This window comes from Perissodus microlepis, chromosome 2 (assembly GCF_051167445.1).
Source record: "Perissodus microlepis isolate ML-2025 ecotype Zambia chromosome 2, ASM5116744v1, whole genome shotgun sequence".
Classification (NCBI taxonomy): Eukaryota; Metazoa; Chordata; class Actinopteri; order Cichliformes; family Cichlidae; genus Perissodus; species Perissodus microlepis.
The window spans coordinates 18,794,696-18,817,869 of record NC_140462.1 but is presented as its reverse complement, the minus strand read 5'-3'; the positions used below and the strand labels follow the sequence as shown (position 1 = coordinate 18,817,869).

The 23,174-nt window shown below is 36.6% G+C and overlaps 1 protein-coding gene across 2 annotated transcripts; it reads left to right on the top strand.

Moving 5' to 3' along the window:
- Window positions 1-202: 202 nt before the first annotated feature.
- LOC146392668 (solute carrier family 4 member 11-like) lies at window positions 203-22,931 on the top strand. 2 transcript variants are annotated; one of them, XM_084951778.1, is made up of 20 exons: window positions 203-396; window positions 3,555-3,605; window positions 4,369-4,461; window positions 4,820-4,863; window positions 5,073-5,292; window positions 5,402-5,483; window positions 5,575-5,698; window positions 10,453-10,662; window positions 12,146-12,230; window positions 12,313-12,438; window positions 12,527-12,640; window positions 13,265-13,397; window positions 13,676-13,749; window positions 14,573-14,849; window positions 16,220-16,326; window positions 16,633-16,798; window positions 16,964-17,137; window positions 17,469-17,664; window positions 18,366-18,535; window positions 18,986-22,931. In XM_084951778.1, the coding sequence occupies exons 1-20, from the start codon at window positions 360-362 to the stop codon at window positions 19,050-19,052; spliced, it is 2,550 nt and encodes an 849-aa protein (XP_084807904.1). In that variant the 5' UTR covers window positions 203-359; the 3' UTR covers window positions 19,053-22,931. The 2 variants fall into 2 exon arrangements, with proteins under 2 accessions (XP_084807904.1, XP_084807912.1); XM_084951786.1 differs by lacking the exons at window positions 203-396; window positions 3,555-3,605 and adding an exon at window positions 4,161-4,245.
- Window positions 22,932-23,174: the final 243 nt, after the last annotated feature.

The following is a 23,174-nucleotide window of genomic DNA, read 5'->3' as shown; positions in this document are numbered from 1 at the left end:
ACCTTTAAAGCTTACACACGATGCTGAAAGAGTTATCTATGAAAATAACATGCAAAAACCCTAAAATTGCCTTTTTAAAAGTTACTTGGAATATAGTCCATTTCATAGGCACAAGGACCCAGCAGAAACAGGCACCTCTCTCACCCTCATGCTTTCCCTTTCTGCCCTCTCTCTCCCTCTTCCAAACTTGTGTGCTCCCAGAGGAGGTGCAGGGAGGTAACTTTACCTCAGTATGTATGTATGGGCGTGTGTATAAAAGACGTGGAGGATGATTAGTAAATGCTGACGAGCAGAGCAATGATAAAAGATTGACCTTTGGAAAACAAATGACCTAAAATTTAAAAAATCCCTGGAGAAACATGGAAGACAAAAAGGTCCTTACTTTTGTGCCCTCTGGTAAGTTTTACAGGAGTGGAGTGAGGTGAGGAAGTGAAATGTGTCAAACATGTGGAGGAAGCCTTTTTAGAGTGTATGTGTGAATGTTTCTTTCCTGATTCTTTTCACTTGTGGTTACATTTTTAATGTCTTCTTGTTGTTAACAGTAAAACTACAGAATAGGAGAAAGATGCTTTCATTGCCCAGAAAGTGAAAAGCAAAGCATATGGGTCAATATTTACAGTATGGCAATAAATGATACACTCATTTGCCACGCAGTGCTTTAATAACAGACCTGCAAAAAATATTTCCAGCACCAGTTTTAACTCTGTTGTGGCACCAGGAACAGTTCAAGAAAATTATCCAAGTTATATATTTTTTCTTACTGAAATCTGGCTTTTCTTTACAAAATAGTTTTTCTCTCTAATCTTGCAGTCTTTACATCATCAAGTGCCCTAAGATGACTATTATTGAAAACGGGTCCTATATAACAACATTTGAAAAGAAATCAACTGAATTGTATGGGCTCATGTTAATGGTAACACAGTTCCACTGGCTGACCTGATTATTAGTGATTATTATTAATTAGTAAGTGTTTATTACAAGCCAAAATATGTCTAACATTAAAGGTACCAATATCTAAAATGGGACAATTCTCTTTGTGACCTGGAACTTACTTTCATCATTGCCATTAATATGTTAATTCCTACTTGAATTTTCTCAGGTCAAGGATTAAGAAGATTATCTGGTAGAAAAATGTCTAATGTTCTAATCTGGCAAATCTCAAGGTTTTCCATTCTCAGCTCTTCGTTCTGTGGTTGGTGTTGGTGATAATTTCAATGTCAGAAAATCTACCAACCTCAATAACACCCCTGATGCTTGACTTTAGATTATTACCTAAAGGCTTCCAGGTTTTCTATAATTCAGCAGAACCTTCTTGTAATGAATCAATTTGCTCTTTTAAGATTAGTACCACATGGCAAATAAAATTCTTTTGAAGTGAGCAAAATCTCCTTTCAGTCAGATACTTAGGTTGGTATAAATTATGTAACTGTAACTGTACTATTGGTTTCTAATGTTTGTATATCCAGCACATTCACTGTGCTGGATATACAAACATTAGGTTATCCTTATCGGTCCCCTTTGAGGTGTTGATGTGGAATGAGCGGTAGTTCCTCCTTCCTGTTATTTATATTATAACAAAGCATATGTCTGCATTGTGAACCACAGTGTTCACGGTACAGGAGCGTGCACCCATCATGGTCAAATTAAGTCTCGATAAGATTTTGCTTTAGCAGCAGGTGTAGTAATTCAGTGTATTTTATTGAATGGTGCATAGGAGAATATCATTAGCTGACCTTCTTATTTGATAGACAAGCTATTATAAGTCCTTACATGTGAACACCATGGTCCTTCTGCTTTCATAGTTTGACCTTGTGCAGTTCAGCACAGAGTTCTCAGATTTTCAGCTCAGCATACTTGTTTCCAGAGACCCAACAAGGACTCTCCTGTTTCCTTTTTCACAAGGACATAGCCTGCTTAAAGTCTACAGATGGCAGTGTGGCTGTCTGTAAGAATAAATCATATGTTATGCTTTAAGACTTACAGATTTGGTTCATGAGATAGACCAATAACAGATAGCAAACAATGTGCAACAACAGAGGGGTGATTTGGCACGTCAGACTTCAAAAACTGTAAAATACAATTTTAGATTCAAACATAGCAAGAAAAAAATACTGAAAAAATTCAGATAAACCAGCGATTGATACAAGGATACAAAACAAGATGCATTAGCACTCTTAATTGTACTTAAACACAATTTTATTTTGAGCCAAATACCAACACCAGCATACTACTATCCTGATGGCAGTGATATCCTGCTTATAAGGCATAATGGTCATTTTTTTGTGGGGGCCGCTAGCCATAATAGATGATAAGCAAGAAGTAGTAATAGACAAGCATTTCTGTCACTGACAATTCAGCCATTTTTTCCCTTATTTTTTCTTCTCCAAATGTCATTTATGTCCTCACCTCAGCTTTCAGTAGGGACTAATCAGAAAGCGATGCCATTACTCCTTTTGTTCACAATATTGATAAGGAATAGTTTAGCATATTTACAATAAACCTGACATTCATGTTTTCATGAGGCAGTTTCAGAGGTCACATCCACACACTGTCCTGGCACAGACGGCTGTGTAGTCTGTGTGGACTCCTGTGAAGAGGAGGAGGCCTGGGAATGTTCTATCTAATCTGCTTTGAGATATAGCCTTGCTCGCAAGCCCCTAGAGCCAAACAGTGCTTCAGGCAATGAAAACTCATCTGTACAGCTGCAGCAGTGTCTCACAGATACATGACCGCCAATACAAACATCAGACACAGCTGGCACTAGATTTGTTCTGTAACCGAGACTTCACAGATCTCTTTTAAGATTCCCAGGTTCTTGTCTTTTTTTCCCTCTCTCTCCACAGCATTACCATAACTTGACATAAGCTCCTTAATTTTCATAACAGCATCACATTATTTTGGAAAATCTGGAAGTAATTGTGCTTAGACGTGTGTGCTCGCTTTGTAATAAGAATTTGTAAAATGTGTATACAGAATGCATAAGCATGTGCACAGAAAAAAAAGATCTTGAGTTGCATCCTGAAATGAAAGTGAAACTGATTGTTGCTCTGGTGAAAAGCCACTGTTTTTGCATGTTTGAGTCCAGTTTCACACAGTTACCATGTTAACTGTGTCAAACATGTCACTGAAAACAATTATAAAGTCTCCTTTCATTTATTATCATTGAAGATGTTGTGGTTTCAGACATGGTTGTAGTTTTGACTGAAGAAAGTTGATATCCTTAGAGGTTCTATTAACAACAATTTATGTTAGCCAGTAGCAGCTTCTGAAAAATGTGCTTGATGTGTAAAAAAGAAACATATTAACACTAACACTATATATTAACACTGCAGTTATTGTGCACTTACATAAACTTCATTATCTGAAAAAATATTAGTGATTCAAAATAGTTTATTCTGTGCTTATAGTGATATGATTCTAACTTTTCCATACTGCACCTAAAGAACTGGATGACAGACAATACAAACAGTGATGAAAATCTTTAATATAAAAGACTGCGCTTGAACCTGAGCAGGACATTTTGTAAACATCCTATTTGTTCCTTCAATCCACAGCGGCTCCATCCACAGAGAGGCCTAAGAATGGCTACTTTTTCCAAGAGATGGGTGCGTATTGCTTTTTACAGCAGACTTTTGCTCTTTTATGAAGTTCAAGTGATCTGCACAGTAACAAAGATTATTTTTCCCTCAGGACGGTGGGGATCTTACGCATCTAAATTTATTGTATCACTATTATTTATGCAGATGTCTGTTCTTCTCTCTGCTCACTGATGACCCATTTCACATGCTGGTGGGCACAGCCAGTCTGTTCGCTGTGTGTTAATTAATGAATAAATAACAAGACAGATGATCTCTGAGTCAATGATGGGAAGAGTGAATAATCATAGCTCAAAGCTTTGCCCGTGAAGGGTTAATTGTCTAATTCTGAGGCCATTTTTTCTTCCCCCATAAAACTAGCCATATTTATCTTCTATACAATGAAGGAATTTACGAGAGGCTGCTGTTGTTATATTGCTGCATGTCTGGTTTAAGGTTTTTTTTTTTTTTATTATTGGCAGTCTCTCTCTCTCCCTCTTGTCAACAGATGGTAGACTGGTGGGAGGGCAAGATAAATTCTCCCTTACTGGAGGCATTGTTAATGTGGCTAGCATAGCATCTTAACCTTGATGCAAAGAAGAGGTTTTATCTTAGTGTGATTTATCTTAATAAACAGGGTTGTATGATGACCTTTACAAGTCAAACAATTGTAAAGTGAAAATTTATTTATTGGCTATTATTGGATTATGCTGTTTATGAGATATAACTCCTCAGTTATATGTAATGTATATACTCTGGGACTTTGTTGCACTCATTTATGTTTTGTTCACAGAACTGAGGGATGGGGAGCAGGACTATGTGGAGGATTCACCTACTACCAACAAGGACCACATTTATGACAATGAGATCCAGATTAGTCCTTCAGGTCTGCCTTTTTGAAATTTGCCTTCATTCTGTTTAATTTGATTTTATTTACATAGCGCCAAATCACAGCATTTTGCATTGTAATGTAAAGATACTACAGTAATACAGCACATGGAATTATTTAGTCTTGTCTTGTTTACTTGTCTAGGATTTGAAATCACATTTGACTTCAGCCTCTACCATTATCAAATCACGTGTGGCAGCTTTGATTCAAATAAAAAAACATTGTTGAAAAATCCGGAGTGAAGGAAGGAAACCTTTAGAAATATGAAAGAAAAGACTGTATTAGAGCAACAGTTTGGTGATACTAAGACAGTCTTTGCATATAAACGTAATGTTTTGTGTTTCTTTTGCTGAAGATCCTGAAGGACCTGGATTTGGGCTTTTAAACACAACAAGAAAAGTAAGATTTACTTTTTTGTATGAATTTTTTTATACCATTACTTACTTTTTTCTTATTTAAACCACACTGCAGCAGCAAAAGCAAATTAAAATATTTTCTTTAATGTAACTGAGACAGCATCAGCAACTTACAGCAGGCAGAAAACGATACCCTCATTTCATTCATTTGCATCCATGATTTAAATAGCTTTTGTTCTTGCTTCCCACCAGTATGTTAAGCCCATGAACTTTGAGGAGGAAGTCCGCGCCCACAGAGACCTGGACGGCTTTCTGGCCCAGGCAAGCATCCTTCTGGATGAAAAAGCTGCCACTCTGGATGAGGTGCTAAGGCGAATGTTAACTCATGTTGTGGTCGAAGGCCGTGAGAGTTGGGATGTGGATGAGATCATGAACTCACTGTTCACAGACGCAGGAAGGAAAGAGATCAATGGTGAACGAGCATGTTACCAAAGAAGTCTAAATCACTTGATTACATTAAAGGCAACTAGAAAATGAGCATTTAGTCTGATTTTGCTGTTTATTGGATTATGCTTCCACAGTTCATCTTCTGTCAGAAACCATTCAGGGTGTGACGGCAACTTCTACTGGCATTCATTACCAGCAGTCCTGGCTTTGTATTCTGTGAGTTCATCTCCAGTTAAAGCTGTCTGAGGTTTAGTTCATGTCTCTTATTGGTTAACTGATTTCAAATAATACATTTCTTTGAATTCAGCTCGAATGTGAGGAATCTGCAGAGACGTCATGTCTGCATCACCCGCCTGGAGAGGCCACAAAACTGGGGTGTCAACTGTTGTGAAGCTCGCTACGTCGTCCTTATCCTCGCTCCACCTAGAACAGTAAGGTCAAATTCTCCACTCATCTTCTGAATATCATCTTAATTTTTTCTTAATTTGTCGATAGCTTACTTGTTGCAAGCAATTACTGTTTGCTGATGACTGGCCATAATATTCAGTTGCATAGACTGCATGTAAAAGCCTGATGTAGCCACTGTTACGTCACATATTGGCTTACGGGCTGCTGTTTGGAAGCCTTGAGTTTGTCGTTTTGGCCTCTGTCCATCCTCTTATCTTATCCTATCAGGGTTGCAGTGGAGCTGAAGCCTATCCCAGCTACCATAAGGCGAGAGGCAGGGTACACCCTGGATAGGTTGGCAGTCTGACGCAGGGTTAACACAGAGAGACAGAGAGACAATATACCATATTTGGATGAGTTATATGTCTCAATTCTAAGATGAAACTGAAAAGAGAATTTGTAACATAGTATAATTTCAGGAGGGATTTTGGTAAATGGTATTTATTAGATTTGACTTGTGATCCTATACATGAAGTTTTTACGGTAATATAGTAGATAATGCTTCAAAATTCAAAAACTTCCTAAACACGTGGCTAGAGATTTTGCCCAGCAAGCTTGATTGCTAAAGTTCATCCATACTTTCACTCCATCAGTGCAGCACACAGACACAGATAAGTGCTAGTTATGCCCAATAAACAGCTTAGGAGGCCAAATTTGAGAGGTCCAGTTCATCAACATGAATCAGTTGATGTTATGCCTAGAACATCTAGGAAGTGACAGTTACAGTTGTGGACATTTGCCTGTCACTCAAAGAGGCCACACCCCTAATAAAACAAATATAAAATTTACTCTTGTATCATTTTCATTCTTAGTAATTAGTAATTACACACGCTTTAAAGCTGGTCATTTAACTTTAATTTTTTTTGCCAACCTCAAAAGGCCATTTGAGGAACTTTGTGTTTGGTATTAACTAAATATTCAGGCTTTGACATAAATCAGCTAAGTCCACATTTATAATAATAATCGATTATTTATTTTGACAGTCTGTTTATTGATTACTTTTTTGGTCAGTATTCACTGGCTTTCCATGATGTTTAACTTAACTCTTCACTTTTCCTGACTTATTACAGACCAAAAAAGTCAAGTGAATAAACAACGCAATTCAATTCAATTTTAAAGGACTTTTAATGTAAAAAAAAATCTACATGCTTCTAATGGAGAGATGTCAAACTGTGTTTCATTGTTCTTGTAACAGTGACAATAAAAATCTATTCTATTTTATTTATATAGCGCCAAATCACAACAATAGTCACCCAAGGTGCTTTATACTATAAGGTAGACCCTACAATAGAGAAAACCCCAACAATCATATGACCCTGTATGAGCAAGCGATTTGGCAACAGTTGGAAGGAAAAGCTCCCTTTTAACACATAGTGGTCACTACAGTGGACAGCCATTCAAAGTATTTGTATTTCTTGTACTTGTGTCAGTGTTGATGGTGTACTTGCACATAAACCAAACTGATGTGGCACTTCATACCAAATTCACAAGTCAAACTGTATGTTGTCCACCGAAGTGGACATGTAACAAACTGTGTACATGTTTTTAAAAAATGAAGTTCAAAAATCTTTTTTCCATGCTAAAGATGAATAAAAATCCTGATTGAGGTTGTCATAATTTATCCAAAGAGTTAACTGTAAGAAACCTCCAGTAGAACCAGGCTTAGGGAGGGCCCTAACAACCACAATCATTTGTCCCCTAATCCCAGTGTTTCTGAAACACTAAACAAAAATGACACTGAATATTTAAAAAATGTGTAATACATTAATTAGATTTAAAAAAAGCCCTACTAAGTATTTCAGTGTTTTTGCTATATTATTAAATACAAAAATCACATGTGATAATTAACATAATAATACAACATAAAAACATCACCTAAATGATCATTTAAATTGACTGAAACTAACAAAGCCTAAATTTGTTGTTTTTGTTTTGTTTTTTTTAACATTTATTTATTGGTTTTAACCGGTTTTACATGATACACTGTGGACATAAAAAATAAAAACAAAATAAAATAAGTAAATTAAAAAAAAAAAAACACAACAACAACAAAAACAACATAGTAATAGAAACAAAAACAAAGCAAACCATAACAGAAGGGAAGGGCAGATATACAAATCAAGTTAGTGCTTCAGGCCGTTAAGTCCACAGTGTGTACGCTGCAGTTCTCCAGAAAGTTGTAGAATTTTGACCATATAGCCCAAAACCTGTCCAGTTTATTTCTTAATGTATAAGTTATTTTCTCCATAGATAGTATAGATGTCAGTCCATTAAGCCACTGAGTTAGTCCACATATTTTTTGATTTTTCCAACACATACACATAGCAATACAGTGCTTGGCTTCCAAAAGTCCAATCGTTAACAGAGCTCTATTGCGTGCAGCAGGTACAAAATTATTTGGGTATATATTTAAAATACATATTTTAGGATGAAGTGGAATCACATCACCAATGATTTGACTTAACAGATTTATTACCTTTTCCCAAAAGATTTTCACATGTGGACACTCCCATATACAGTGAAATAAAGTGCCCCTGTCCACTCCACACTTAATACAGGTGTCTGGCATGTTTGAGTTAAAATGATGCATTTTTGACGGAGTAAGATATTGTCTTGTTAAACATTTATATTGAAGTACCGGTAGTTCAGATTGCGCATTAATTGTTTGACTCTGGGCCAAGGAGCATGATTTATACCACTCATCATCAGATATATCCATTTGCAAATCATTCATCCATGCCTCTAAAATAGACTGTGTTGATTCTTTGGAATTTTCCATAAATAATTTGTACAATGCAGAAACTTGGCCTCTCCCATTTAGATGCTTTATAACTGTGTTCTCTAGAGAGGAGGTGGGGATTTCTAAGCTGTTACCTTGTGTGGTTAAGATAAAATTTCTTAATTGAAGAAATTTAAAAAAATGTTTGACAGGAATAGAAAAAGTACTTCGAAGTTGTTCAAAAGACATAAGAGTATTATTCCTAAATATATCAGACACTTTTCTTATACCTTGATCGAACCAAAATTTAAAGCCTGCATCCGCCCTACCAGGAGGAAAGCTGTTATTGTCAAGGTTCTGGGTCAGAATTGACCCAGCATTCTGAGTTCTGGTCTATTTTTAAATGAACGTTTTGTTTCTCTGGTGTTTTGTTGATGATGATTATTATTGTTTGAGTTCTATGTGTTATATTCAGTATGCCTGCTTATGAGTCTGTGTCTCTGTCTGTCGTGTGCTTCCTGTTTTATTTTGTAGGTCTGTGTCCTATGTCAGTGCGTTCAGCTTTGTGCTCTCTCTGTCTCGTCAGTGTAATCAGCGTCAGCCGTGTCTCCCAGCTGTTTTCTCTTCGCTCCGTTCACCTCTTGTATTTAGTGTCTGTGTCTTCCCCTACTCGGTGTTGCGTCGTTAACGTCTTCTGCCCTCACTCCCTCTGTGTGTTCTGTTTGCCAGCCTGCCAACCTGTCTAGTTATTCGGTACTCCCAGTTTAGTTAGTGTTTTTCTGTTCTGCTTCATCCCAGCAATAAAGCTGTGTATTTTGAGTTTCTTCCGCCTCCTTGAGTCCTGCATTTTGGGTCCTCTCTTCCTGCCTGCCTACACACAGCCATGATAGTTATTTCCAAATATCGGCGTAAACCTAGACAGTTGTAACATTTCTCCCAAGTAGTTATGTGTTTCAAACCAGATCGTTATAGTGTTTTTTTAAAAAGGGGTTCTTAGTTTGCTTATTTAGTGTCTTCCTGTCGGCTGAGTAAAGATATAAGTTCGGGGGAATTTTGATTTCTGTAGACTCCATAGAAACCCACACTGGAGTCTGCTCATTAACAAAATAAAACATTGCCGCTCTGATTTGAGCAGAAGTACCACTTTAAATTTGGAAGTTGTAAACCCCCTCTTTCATAAGGAAGGTATAGTAATGAGATTCTGAGTCTTGGCCTTCTGTTGTTCCAAATAAAGTTTCGGAAAAGTTTTTGCAAATCTAAAAAGAGTTTGGTGGAGAGAGAGGTATTGATTGAAAAAAGGTAAAGATATTTTGGCAAAATTGACATTTTTAGTATATTAATACGACCAATTAAAGATATAGGTAGTTTCATCCATCTGTTTAGAAGTGTAGTAACTGACGTTGTTAAGGAATTATAATTGGATGCCAGAATATTTTCAGTTGAGGGAGTTAATTTCACACCCAGATAAGTAAACCCATGTTCACATTGCAGAAAGGGAGTATTGATTGGAGGATTTTGTCGTTCATTTTAATTCAAAAATAATATTTCGGATTTATCAAAATTTATTTTATAACCCGAAAATGTACTAAATGTATTAATGAGACTTAATATGGATGGTATTGATTTGTTTAAATTAGTGCAGAACAGGATCACATCATCTGCATATAGGGCAATACGGTGGTCAACATTGCCTACTTTAATTCCTGATATGTTTTTATGATTCTGAATTGCCATCGCAAGAGGCTCAATTGCCAAGGTGAACAAAAGAGGTGACAATGGGCACCCTTGTCTAGTTCTACGATATAATCTGAATGGTGCGGAAAAAAAGACCATTGGTTAAAATCTCTGCTTGAGGGTTGGAGTATATCAATTGAATCCATTTAAAAAATCTGTTTCCAATGCCAAACTTTTTCAAAACTTCAAATAAGAACGGCCATTCGATCCTGTCGAAGGCTTTTTGCTGTGAATCAGAGAATGCAGAGAATGACATAACATCAACTTTGTTGTTGTGTTTTTTAGAAAAGCACCAAGACAGCCATTGAGGTGGGTAGAACATTTGCAACAATGTTCTCTGACATTTCCTTCAGACAGAAGCTTCTGGAGACAAAGACCGAAGAGGAGTTCAAACAGGAGCTTGTCAACCACCGACAACAGCTCTCTGTAATCAGTGATAAACCGGTCACAGAGGAAGTGGAGGACTCAGATCCACGCAGGGGCAAACCACTCCAGGTAAAAATAAGTAACCAAGAGAAACATATGTGTAAATCTAGCTAACTAGTCACTTTTATATGCAAATTTCTCTACTGAGTGTTAGGTTGTTTTCAGATGTGGAGACCACCCCCGCGTTTCCCTGTTATTCAGGCATATGTGCTGCAGTAATATAAAGTAGTTGAGCCAGAATGCCCAATAAAGACTGAAAAAGCAGCCAAGTCTTTGATGGAAATGTCAGCTGAATGTGTGCACGTCCATGTATGTCATTAAGTCCAGTTTCTAAATTAAGATGAAATGTGTTTGTTCAGCACGAGGTGGGAGAAAGGAAACACCGAAGTACAGTTAAGCGAAAAAACATGTAATAGGTTGTAAAAGACTTAAGTTTACATCAGGTTGTGGTTACACCTGATGTTCTGACTGCTTTCAAAACAGCATTTAAGTATAGGCTTGCTGCTGCCAAGCCAATCTTTAAGCCTATCCTACAATCCTAGATTAGTATAATATGAAAATAAACATTATGGATGCCAGCACCTCAGTTTTATATCATATATCAGCTAAATCCCTTCTGAAATGTCTCCACTTGGATCATTTTTAAATACAAAAGTCACAAAGATAAATTCAAAGCACAAATGTGAATGTAATATTTTTTTAAATACATTTTTGTGTTCTGTGACAGAAGTTGGTAATGGAAGTTTATGTTTGTGATCGCTTTCACGTCATTGTTTTTTTTAAAGGAGAAAAAAGGGTATTTTCTAAAACACCAAGAATATAAGAAGAGAAGAAATCCAGTTTTACTTCCAAAATGTCTGCGTCTATTTAAGAATCTGGCTTCATGGAAGCAAATGCTATCAATAGTTAGTTTAATACACTTTTTCTCTTGTTGTTGTTTGTTTTTTAAGTGTGTGTTTTGGATTTGAGACACCACACTTGTATCCTCAGATTATTTTTAATAATCCGTGAATGTTGAAACAACTGCACCACACAGTAAAGGATCCAGGGTCATTTTACATGAAGGCCAAACCCTCTTCTAGCCAAATAAACATTTCACACATAAGTGCAAACTCCTGGTAGATTAGTTTTTGGTGTATTTATAATATTTATTGTAATGATAAAGTCGTAGCAAAAACATTTTTATGTCCACTGGGTAGTTTTTTCCCTTCTAATAAGTCTTCAAACTGACAGATACATTACTCAGAATAGCTTTCCAGTGTCTTTGTTTATCTTCTCACTGATACCTAAAGCAACATGCATGAACAAAGTCTATGGCATTTATGCTGCCCGTACTTTTAATGATGTATAAATCATGGCCACAGTGTACCAGCATAGTTCAGACTTTTGTACAGTACAGTAAATGACTGCATGTTTCTGGTTTAGTTCAAAAGCATATCACAGTCACATTTCTGATACATTATGCATTCTGTTGTAATATATAGCATTATATTATGTCATATTATATCGTCACAGCTTCAGTGGGCCTGACTATGTTCTACCTTCTTCGCAGTGCATAGATTTCTTCAGATTTGGTAAGGGTGTTTATGATGACTTCCGCCGCAGGCTGCCTTTGTACCCCTCAGACTTCACAGATGGTAATAACAATTTCCTTCACATTTCTGTTTTGTGGATTTGTTACGGGTATAGCTTTAGTAACATTTTGTATAATTCAAACAGGTATAATTGGAAGTGACCGCTCTCTCTTGAAGTACACCACCACTGCGATTTTCCTCTACATTGCAATTCTACTGCCTGCCATTGCCTTTGGTTCACTGAATGATGAAAGCACAAGAGGAGAAATAGGTATGGGATTTTTCTTTACTCTTAATTTGGCACACAGTATGTTCAACAGCTTTAATGAAAAATACGTATCTGTTTCATTCATTGAAAGATGTTCAGAAGACCATTGCTGGCCAGAGCATTGGAGGAGTGATCTATGCTTTGTTTGCTGGCTCACCGCTTGTCATTCCGCTGACTACTGCACCACTGGCCATCTTCATAAGCGGTATACATTGCTTGCTACGATTTGGATGTCAGACTATAGAAGTTAGATTTTTGAATAAGTAACACTTATTTAATGACAAATAAGTCATACAATTAGTTTTCTTTGAAGTTTACATGGTGGGATTAGGTGCAGCAAATGAGGTCAGTCAAGCCTGATGGCTAACATTAGGCAGCATAAGCAATTAAATGAAGTCATTACTGGGCCACAGCAATAAAGAAATGAATGCAGTCTGAAATGACTCGGTGTAACTCATTATCACATCCTTTGGCTTAAATGTTGGTTTGCAAGGATCCACTCAGAGAGACTTATGACTAATCTCTACAGACCTTTGGAATCTCGTTTGAATAAAATTTATTTCATGATTTGTTTTTTTAAACACCATCTCCAGTCACCACAGACAGCTGTTGTTATATAAAAAAAGACTCCTGATAATCTACTTCATACATCACCTGCCTTGCATATAATTAATACTACAAACAGTAGTCAGATCTGAGAATTGACCATTAAAAATGAAGGTATTAATTTCAACAACTCGCTAAGCAATATGTTGTCACTTAAATAGTGGAATGCTCTTGAAATTAATAAGCTTTTATGAGTTTGTGTGTGTTATTGTATAATTTGCAGTCATCAGGGGTATTTGTGATGACTACGACCTCGACTTTGATGCTTTCTACGCCTGCATCGGTTTATGGAACAGCTTGTTCCTCATCCTGGGAGGCTTATTCAATGTCAGCCTGCTGATGAAACTCTTCAAACGGTAAATACACACTCACAAACAATATTTGTTACTATTAAATATCACAGACAGAAGGCGACTACTTGTGTCTAAACACTGAAGTGAACTGATAAAGGCTAATCTGTTATTACTTGTTGTTTTCAGCTTTAATCAGTAATTTTCTTTCATTCTCTTGTGCCATTGTAGCCATAATTTTCCACTGAAGTTAATGTTTTGTCTGTGGTTTGGAAAAAAAACCTACACTTTTGATACAACATGAATGATTGCACCATGCTTCTTTTGCTTCTCTTTTCTTCCAGCTCAACAGAAGAAGTGATTGCATCGTTCATCTCAATTGCATTTGTTGGAGATGCGGTGAAAGGCACAATCAAAAGTGAGTCCAACTAATGTCAGACTACCACAATAAAATCTGTTTAGGAAAAACAAGCAAATAGTAGAAACAGAACAGTATTCTATGAGGACATACAGTATATAATATTAAGGAATTTTTTTTTGTGAACTATTATTTTTGTGTTAAGTTTCTGTAACAAGTCAGGAAAAAATGGCTAAACATATCTAGGATTCTTAAGAATTTTTCTTCTGAGCCTCAGGTTCTTGTAATTTTCTGCCAATCGACTCCAAATTGAGCATTGCTTGAATAACTGCAAATATATAGAGAATGACTTAAAGGTGATTACGTTAACCATCTGTTACATTTGTAAAATACTAACTGTGTGTATGCTCTATATCAGCGGTCCCCAACCCCCGGGCCTCGGACCGGTACCGGTCCGTGAGTCGTTTGGTACCGGGCCGCGAGAGTTGAGGCTCAGGTGTGAAATGTATGGTTTTCAGGGTTTTTATCGGTTTTCAGCATTATTTTGTTATCGTTTTTATCGTTAACTCGGTTTTCCTGGGTCTTTTCACGTGTGTTATGAATAAATCTTCTTTTTTTCGGTACCGGTACTAGTTTTATTTTGTTGTATTTATCCGCGACACCTTAAAGGCCGGTCCGTGAAAATATTGTCGGGCATAAACCGGTCCGTGACGCAAAAAAGGTTGGGGACAGCTGCTCTATTTCCTGCTACAGACTTTAATAAGTTCCTGTGACTGTGGGATGTGTTCCACTAAGATCCCATACAGCTATATCTTGTCTTCTAGTTTGTCTTTAGTGACATATCTTTTTTCTTCTTCTTCCATCTTTCTACTCCACTTTCTAGTTTTTCACCATTATTACCACGGGCCCATTCTCACGACCACAAACAAAACACTGGTGCTTCAGCAGATTAATGAGATTCTAGACAGTGCAAAAAACAAGACAGACACCCCACTGGAGCATCACAATGAGACCGGGGTGATGTCAGGACATGCAGAGGGGCAACCAATCTTCCTGCCTGAGTCTTTGGTGTTATGCACAAGAGAAAGACCCATCCTCTGTCTCCTGCTCATGTTGGGGACTTTGTGGCTGGGTTATACACTCTACCTCATCAAGAGGAGGTAATGTTTGTTCACTTATTGTTTCACATTATGGATATCTGAACCATTTTATAGCTTATTTTATCGTATCAAAATATATGTAGTAAGCAGAGGCGCAACTCTAGTTTTTTTTCTCCTGGGAACGCATCTGTCATCTTTATAAAAGAACAATAAAGTGTCACCAGGTGGAAATACCACATTAAAAGTACAAGTTCCACGTTGAAATTTGAGCGTATTAAAAGCAAACTGTGCTTCAGTACACTTTACACGCAAGAGAAAACAATATTTCAAAACGCCAAATACATCAGAGGAAATACTCTGTTTCAAATGCTGCCCAAAGCAGACTCTTTTCCATCTGGAGTAGCGAAGCCATAAAAATGTCATGTCGTGAATATTTTAGTCAGCTGAACTGCAATAATAGAAAGATGGAACAATCAAATGTGAAAGATATATGATGTGATACAACCAGAGATGCTGTATGAGATATAAAATGGAAAGCACTGCCACATTTTAACACTTAGTATTTAAAGTAGTAGGATGTACTGCACTATAACAATGTTATTCTTTAACTAATAACATGAAAGCTGTGTTTTAACTGTCGTCCATTTTATATTCAGAATTTTAAAAATCTGCAGAACAAATTTAAACTCTGTTATAAGCAATGACAGAAAATGCATTTATTCATGTGCAGCACTTATGTGTTCAATACTGAGATGAAATATTAAAGTTATCAGGAGCTTTACTCCACTATGTGTAACTAGACAATTTGCTGTTTTTATCTAGTAGTGATTTTAAGCCTGGGTTAAAATTAACAAAGGGAATTGCAGTTGTATAATGTAGTAGATACATAGCTCATTACCTTTAACCAATTCAAAAGAAGCCATGTAATTTATGAGACATCCAGCCAGGATGTCCCTAGAAGAGCTTGACGAGGTTGCCGGGGAGTGGTTTGGGCATCTCTGCTTAGACTGCTGCCCCCATGACCTTCACCCAAATAAGCCAAAGCAAATGATTGAAGATTTGTGATAGTTACTTCCACTTCCCCTCATGCTAGCTGCAAATAGGTTCACATAACCTACAAAACAAGGACAAAAAGTGCATCCCAAGACTGGATTGCAAGGTTACAAATCATGTGCAATGAATTTCACCCTGCAGTAATATTACTGGAATACGTGAGTTAGATATATGTGACTCTGTTATCATGCATTTCTATATCTGACTCCTGGGATTTCATTGTTCTTTTTCCCTCAGTGGCAGCTTTCAGCAGTTGACATGAATTATTTTCCAAACACAAAGAGTAACTGCAGTAAATAGTGCTGTAAAACTACTTGTAGAAGTCATTACACCAGAGTTGCAAAACGCTGAAATATTTATTGCTATTTTCCCAATAGCCCGTACCTGAATGACAAAATCAGAGAGGTGGTGTCTGACTGTGCTTTGCCTGTGTCTGTGCTGATACTCTCCTTCACTGGCTCCTACCTTTTCATTGACATACAGCGTGAGTATGGATCTTTCAAATGAAAGAAATGATAGAAGAGTACTCTTGAGGCTTAAAGTCACAACCCTGGCACATAATGTTTTTCACTGTTCATAAATCCTCTGTTGAAAGGGGAAAACATTTGCTTCAAGTGAACTTTAAACCCAGTCTGGGGATGTTGTGTGTGTGAGAGATAGACACAGAATTTAAGCTTTGCTTTTAAAACAGAGGCTACTAGCAGAAAGGTTAGTGTTCAAGCATTTATTTATTTTTTGTTTTCATTGTATGTTTGTAACAAGCTTTCTGTAAATTTTTTGCTTCTATTAGTTCCCGTGTTCAGTGTACACGATGGTCCGATCTTCAAGTTCCCTCCATTTGAAAAGCTGTCAGGAATGAATGCACTGAGTGCAGTTGGTCTGGGGTTTCTACTTGCTTTGCTCATCTTTATTGACCAGAACATCGTCATTTCACTGACACATGTGCCGGAACACAAGTACGAATACCACTTTATGTTTGAGTTCTAAGCTATGAGAAGAACGACACACAGCAGAACCTGTGATTTAAATGTTACCTTTACAGTATTTGGTATTGATGCGTGAACTGCTGTGCCTTTACTGACAAACCACTTTAAGCTTATGTGTGTGAACATCTATACCAGGTTGCTAAAAGGCACAGCATTCCACTGGGACTTAATGCTGACTGGCTTCATTAACATCCTCATGTCCTGTCTGGGGTTGCCATGGATGCACGCTGCTTTCCCACATTCCTCTCTGCATGCCCGTCAGCTTGCCAAAGTAGAACAGCAAGTAGAGAACGGACACCTCTATACGACGTGAGTAAAGTTAAAACAAGGTGTGCTCTGACCTCACGGAAAGCATCAGCTTTTATGAATGCTTTTAACACTCAGTTTGAAACCTTTGTAACAGAGTGTCAGTTCAAAACTAAGCAAAATAACAAAATGGTTATGTAGTTTAAAGAAACTCTGGCTTATGTCTGCGGCAGATGTAGTGTGCATAGTTGCCCATAAATTGTTTAATACGTCAGTGATCCATTTAATTTCTATCCTTTCATGTTGGATTCAAAAGCTGATCTTATGAATTAAAAGATATAAAGATTGTTCTGGGTTGCTCAAATAACTCATTCCTCTCTTTTTGTCCTAATAGCATTGTTAGTGTGAAGGAAACACGTCTGACCTCACTGGTGGCCAACATCTTGATCGGCCTGTCCGTGTTCATGCTGCCCATTCCTCTGCAGTGGATTCCCAAGCCTGTCCTCTATGGGCTCTTCCTTTACATCGCAGCCACTTCACTTGACGGAAATCAAATGGTGGACCGCATGACCCTCCTGCTAAAGGAACAGGTGGATATGAAGCAGATAAGAAGAGTGTGGTTTGGTTTACTGATCTGGTTGCTAATAAGTGCCAATCATGTTCCTCATTCTATTTTATTGTCTCTTTGTTTCCTTCGTATTGATTGATCTTTACAAATGATAACCAGTAGTAGTGTAAAAAACAAAACAAATAAATAACTAACAAATAAAAAAATAGAAGAGTGAAGAAACTAAAATCCAGCAAAAAAAACCCCATCACTTTTCTGGGGGAAAAAAAGGTGAAACAAACATCTCTTGTTATCACATGACTGGTCCCACTCTTGTTATATCACAGAACTTTCATAAGATAAGTTGGTACACACCATAACAAGAACAACTTGTTTTTAATGAGTTTTTGGAAAACAAAGTTATTTTTGTCATAAGAGTTTATCATGGTCTGGTTTAAATAGACAAAATATAGTACAATAACATGGCACATTTTTTCATAGCAATGAGTTTGATTAAAATAACATTTCTGTAAAATATAAAGCAATGCACTTCTGAAAAAAATGCAAATGTTGCACGACAATTCTGGAGCTTACAGAAGTATTTAGCATACCTTTTCTTCTCAAATGGTAATTTATGCTGCAGCAACAGGTGTGCTATTATATACAAATCTTGGCTTGAGAGGGGTATTATAGTTAATCTCACTTAAAACATAGTTAATCATATCTTATTCTGTCTCTGTCTAGACCTCCTATCCTCCCACTCACTACATTCGCCGTGTGCCTCAGAGGAAGGTCCACTACTTCACGGGGCTGCAGATAATCCAGCTGATCATTCTGTGTGCATTCGGGATGTATCCTCTGCCCTACATGAAGATGGTTTTCCCCTTGCTGATGATCCTGCTGGTCCCTGTCAGGTGAGATAACCCAGGCCAACAGGGGGCAGAGTGGGAACATGAAAATCTGCATGCATCCTTATCTGCAGCTCATTGGCACCTCAGGAAACACAATTTTATGGTCCCATTTTTGCAATTAGTACCAGTTAGTGTTAGAACAAATTCAGTACAACACAACCTTCTTAAAAACAAAACAAAACAAAATTAAATGTTTTACATGGAAAAAGTAGTATTAAGCCTTTACTTTCTCACATTAAAAAAGAAAGAAAAAGGGGACCGCTGTGTCTACAATTATTTTTATTATATACATTCTACGTGTAGAAAGACACTCTTCCCACTGAACCCCCCCCACCACACACACACACACACACACACATACACACACAAGAGGTGATGTTCTTTCCCTAAGTACTTGAAGATTTGTTGTTTCCTTGTAAATAATACACGCATTTTTAATGTGTTTTCTCTCAGAACGAGCTTGCTTCCAAGAATGATTGAGGCCAAGTATCTGGACATCCTGGATTCACAATACATGTAGAACTTTAAAGCAATTTCATCACAAGATTCAGTTTCTCCAGGAATTAATTATCTGATGAAACAAAATTATTTGGACTGCAAGATTTCGCTATCATTTATAACTATCATTTTCTTTTTTATTGTTCATTGCAAATGTAACTTAAATGTAGCTGACTTTACTATGGAAAATCACTGCATATTTGTTGTATGTAACCCTTTAACTTTAACACAGGTTTTCATGCACAGATAAGTGTTTCGAGTAGCCCTTGACAATGAGTGTAATCCCTTTAGAATTAAGTGGAATTTCACTTTCAATTTTTATCTTAAATCACAGTGGTATTGTAGAATAAAATCATATAGAATAGTTTTGTTAAGGGGGTAATTTTTCACAATTAGAGAGAGAAGGAATCATTATACAATAGGTAATTTTTAGTAGTGCATAATATCCGGGTATTTTAGTGGAAAAGGAAACCATACATTTAAAATGTTAAATTGCTCAACTTTTATTGTTGAAAAACTGCAGTGTACTTTTCACTACTTTTAATTAGACAAAACAAAAACAAAACAGCAATAAATTACAGAAGTATCAGACTGGAGGACTAGAGAAGCTTCCACCTCCTCCTCATATGAAAAATCATCAGAAGAAAGGGAAAAAAGAAAAGAAAGAAGAAAGAAAGAAGAAAAGCCAAAGACAAGAAGAACAAAAAGAAAGCAAAGAACTGAACTACAAATAAAAACATATAAATTAAATTATTCACAGGCAGTGTTGGTCAAGTTACTTGAAAAAAGTCATCAGTAACTAATTACTGATTACTTCCCCAAAAAAGTAATCCTGTTACTTTACTGATTACTTATTTTCAAAAGTAATTAATTACTTAGTTACTTAGTTACTTTTTAAAAACACGATTTACAACCTGAATAGGTAATAAAGCCATAGATCTTTCAGCCCAATTCTACTTTTTCTGCATAATCCATCATACAAAATGTAATCAAATGGAAAAGTCCCTTTTTAAAACTTGTTTTATTAGTTTTAATCTTTTAACTTTATGCATCAAGCAAAAATTTAATTATATGCAACATTCTCTGACTGGAAGAAATTTGTTTAATATTTAAACCTATTTTCTGCACATACCAGCACATGAAATAATTTTTTGTGTGTGTTTACACTCACTCTTTCAAATAGATGCAAGTAAAACACAGCAGAAAATAAATAAAGTCAAAGACTAGCGGTCCTGTTGCTCTATTTTCACCTGTAAAGCAGGAGTTGCGTAGGCGGAGGTTTACCCTGGTGCAGGTGTGCCGCAGCGGTCAGTGGAAGAATCCGCGAGTTTCTCTGTGAGTTTCCCATTACGTCATAGCGCACTCGGCGCTTGCTTGGAAGTTTAGGGGGTTTTTTCGCTGTAAAAAGAAGTTTTCTTCCCACGCACAACGGACACTAATGTTTTTGTCACTTTTTATGGAATCAAACTAAAAGTAAGGTCAGTACTTCCACGCTTTAAACGCTGCACGCTCATACTCTCTCCTGCACTCGATATATGATCCACTGTTGATCTGCACACAGCAGTTGTCACGAACTTCGCACTCGCTTACGTCACTGTCATGAGACATTCTTGCAAAAAAAATCAGGGTTTTAGTAACGCAGCGTTCCTACGGGAAGGTAACGGTAATCTAATTACCGTTTTTGCAATGGTAATCCCTTACTTTACTCGTTACTTGAAAAAAGTAATCAGATTACAGTAACGCATTACAAGTAACGCGTTACTGCCCATCTCTGTTCACAGGTAATAAGAATAGTTTATTGTTACTTATGTTGTGTTCAATTTTGGGTTTGCATATAAATAATATAAAACACATAATTCTATTGGACTCTCTGGTCATTCACATTGATCATTTTTTGTACTTATAGTCCTTTTAAATGTTTGTGTAAGGAAAAAAAAAAGTTTGACTTGGCTCCATGATTGTGGACCTTTGGTGGACCTTTGCCCTGCAGTGTTTGCTGCTGTGTTTTTTCTCCTGTAAGTAGAAAAGAAAGAATAGTCCTTATCACATTTTTATGTCTAACATAAAAGAACAATTGAAACTTACAACATCTGCGATGCGAACCAATATAGTGCACAATAAATGTGTAAAAAAAACAAGGTTAGCTACATAATGTGGGCCATGCTACTAAGGCTAACGCATATTTACAATATAAAATGAAGAAATTTTAACTGTTATTTCCACAAAAATACCTGGAAATTGCAGACTAATTCAAATTAATTACATTATAATTTATGCCTCTTTTCTGTAAACTATCTGGCAGTTATGCACTACTTACAATTAATTACATACTACTAAAGATTATTTTTGAACTTCTTAAAACTACTTAAACACAACTTATAATTATTTAATTTTTTTTTCCTGTAAAATACCTAGTGACACGCTGCTAAAAATTACTTATGCACTACTTAAAATTACTTACAATGTAGTTTTTTCTTCTTTCCAGTAGTTTAGTGTATCACTTGTATGTACATGTTTGTTTTATTACATGGTATAACCAGGTAAAATACATGGAAATTCTATTTAATTCTAGGGAAAATCACTCTTAGTTGCAGGCCGTATTATAAAGTGCTAGGGGAACCTAAAATTGCCATGTTAGAGGCTTTCAGCACTTGTGCCCACAGACCAAACCAACACTTTATATAGTTACTTGGAGGGAACCAGTATTGCCAAAGAAAGAACGGAATATTGGCGGGATTTTCTTTGTAGCCAGTGTCTTGAGTTCTCATTTGCAGACATTACAGACACAAGTGACACTGCACAGGTTTGGAACACATACCCCATCAGGTCACTGAAATGTGTTTTTCAATTGATCAAAGCCAGTTGTATATAGACTGTACAATATTGTTATGGATGAGTCCATCAACAGACCAACATATCATATTGTGAACTTTTATTGTTGTGGACAACTAGGATATTTTCCCAAATTACAATAACAATTTGGGGCTTTTAATTATTTTTTTGAATAGTCCCTTTTCTATACGCCCAATAATATTTGGTTAATGTCCGTAAAAAAAGAGGCATTATTTAATCTTAGTTGGTGAATTTATCTGAAACCTTTTTAGCAGTTGAATATTCAGTTTTCTTTGCGCCTACCGTAGTTTGATTCAAATGTTAGTTTGACACCACTCACCACTCTTGGAAGGTCATCACAGTATACATATTTGAAGCAGAACAAATAAACTATTTGTGTGAAATACAATCAAACTTTTAGTGCTTCTCGAATGACCATGTATGTACACAGAAATGCAAATGACAGAAAAACACAGTAACAGTATCTGTACATGGGCTACATGTGTTCCTAAGCGTGTAAGAGGGGTGTAGCCAGCACAAATAGTAACATGTTTTCAACAACTACATATATTTTAAAATGCAGTGTAAAATCCAGTATCTCTCAAAGAGACAAACACACTTTCCTTTCTGACAGTTTTAGCTATAGACATCCCATGGGTATGGAGAGTAATCCACTATATACTTTGGGTCTTGGAGAATGGCCCTATAAGCTGTTGTTTCAATGGCAGGTAGCATGTTACTCTTAGGATGTACAGAGTAGGTCCTTGTAAAAAGGTCAGACAAACTCCTTTTCATTATTTTCATCCATTGTGGTCTTCTCAAGAGCTCATCCCTCAACAGGAAGGAGGTAGTTGAGAACCAATGTCATCAGTTTAGATGCAGTTCAGAATGAAAGCCTTTGATAGTCTCAGTAGAATGGCATCATGGTCTAGTAATCTTTTCATCCGAATCAGTCCAACTGTTTACCATTAAGCCTCAAAAATCCAACATCTGTTTTGAAACTTGGGTTCAGAAGGTCAAGTGAACAAGTTAACATAGTCTTTTATTAAAATATTTCATATTTTGTTAATCCTTTCATTTGAATTTATGTATAGAGTTGTGCAAAAAAGACATGCTTCAGTTTAAAATGTGATGCTGATGCTATGATAAGGGATGTGATAACTTCTGTGTAAGCTGAAAAAGCCTGTGTGAAAAAGAAATTCTAACCGTGAAGGTGTGAGTTCACACTAGTGAGTTTCTGTTCAAAAACACTGAAGCCAGATTTCACAAGAACCACTCCAGCGTTTAGATGAGAAAAAGAGCTTTTTATTAA

Excerpts from the sequence above, each read along its gene's own strand:
- LOC146392668 (XM_084951778.1), top strand. The coding sequence starts at position 360 with ATGGAAGACAAAAAGGTCCTTACTTTTGTGCCCTCTG. Across the intron at positions 12,231-12,312 it reads CCCCTCAGACTTCACAGATG|GTATAATTGGAAGTGACCGC; the intron begins GTAATAACAATT and ends TAATTCAAACAG. Across the intron at positions 17,665-18,365 it reads CCCTCCTGCTAAAGGAACAG|ACCTCCTATCCTCCCACTCA; the intron begins GTGGATATGAAG and ends GTCTCTGTCTAG.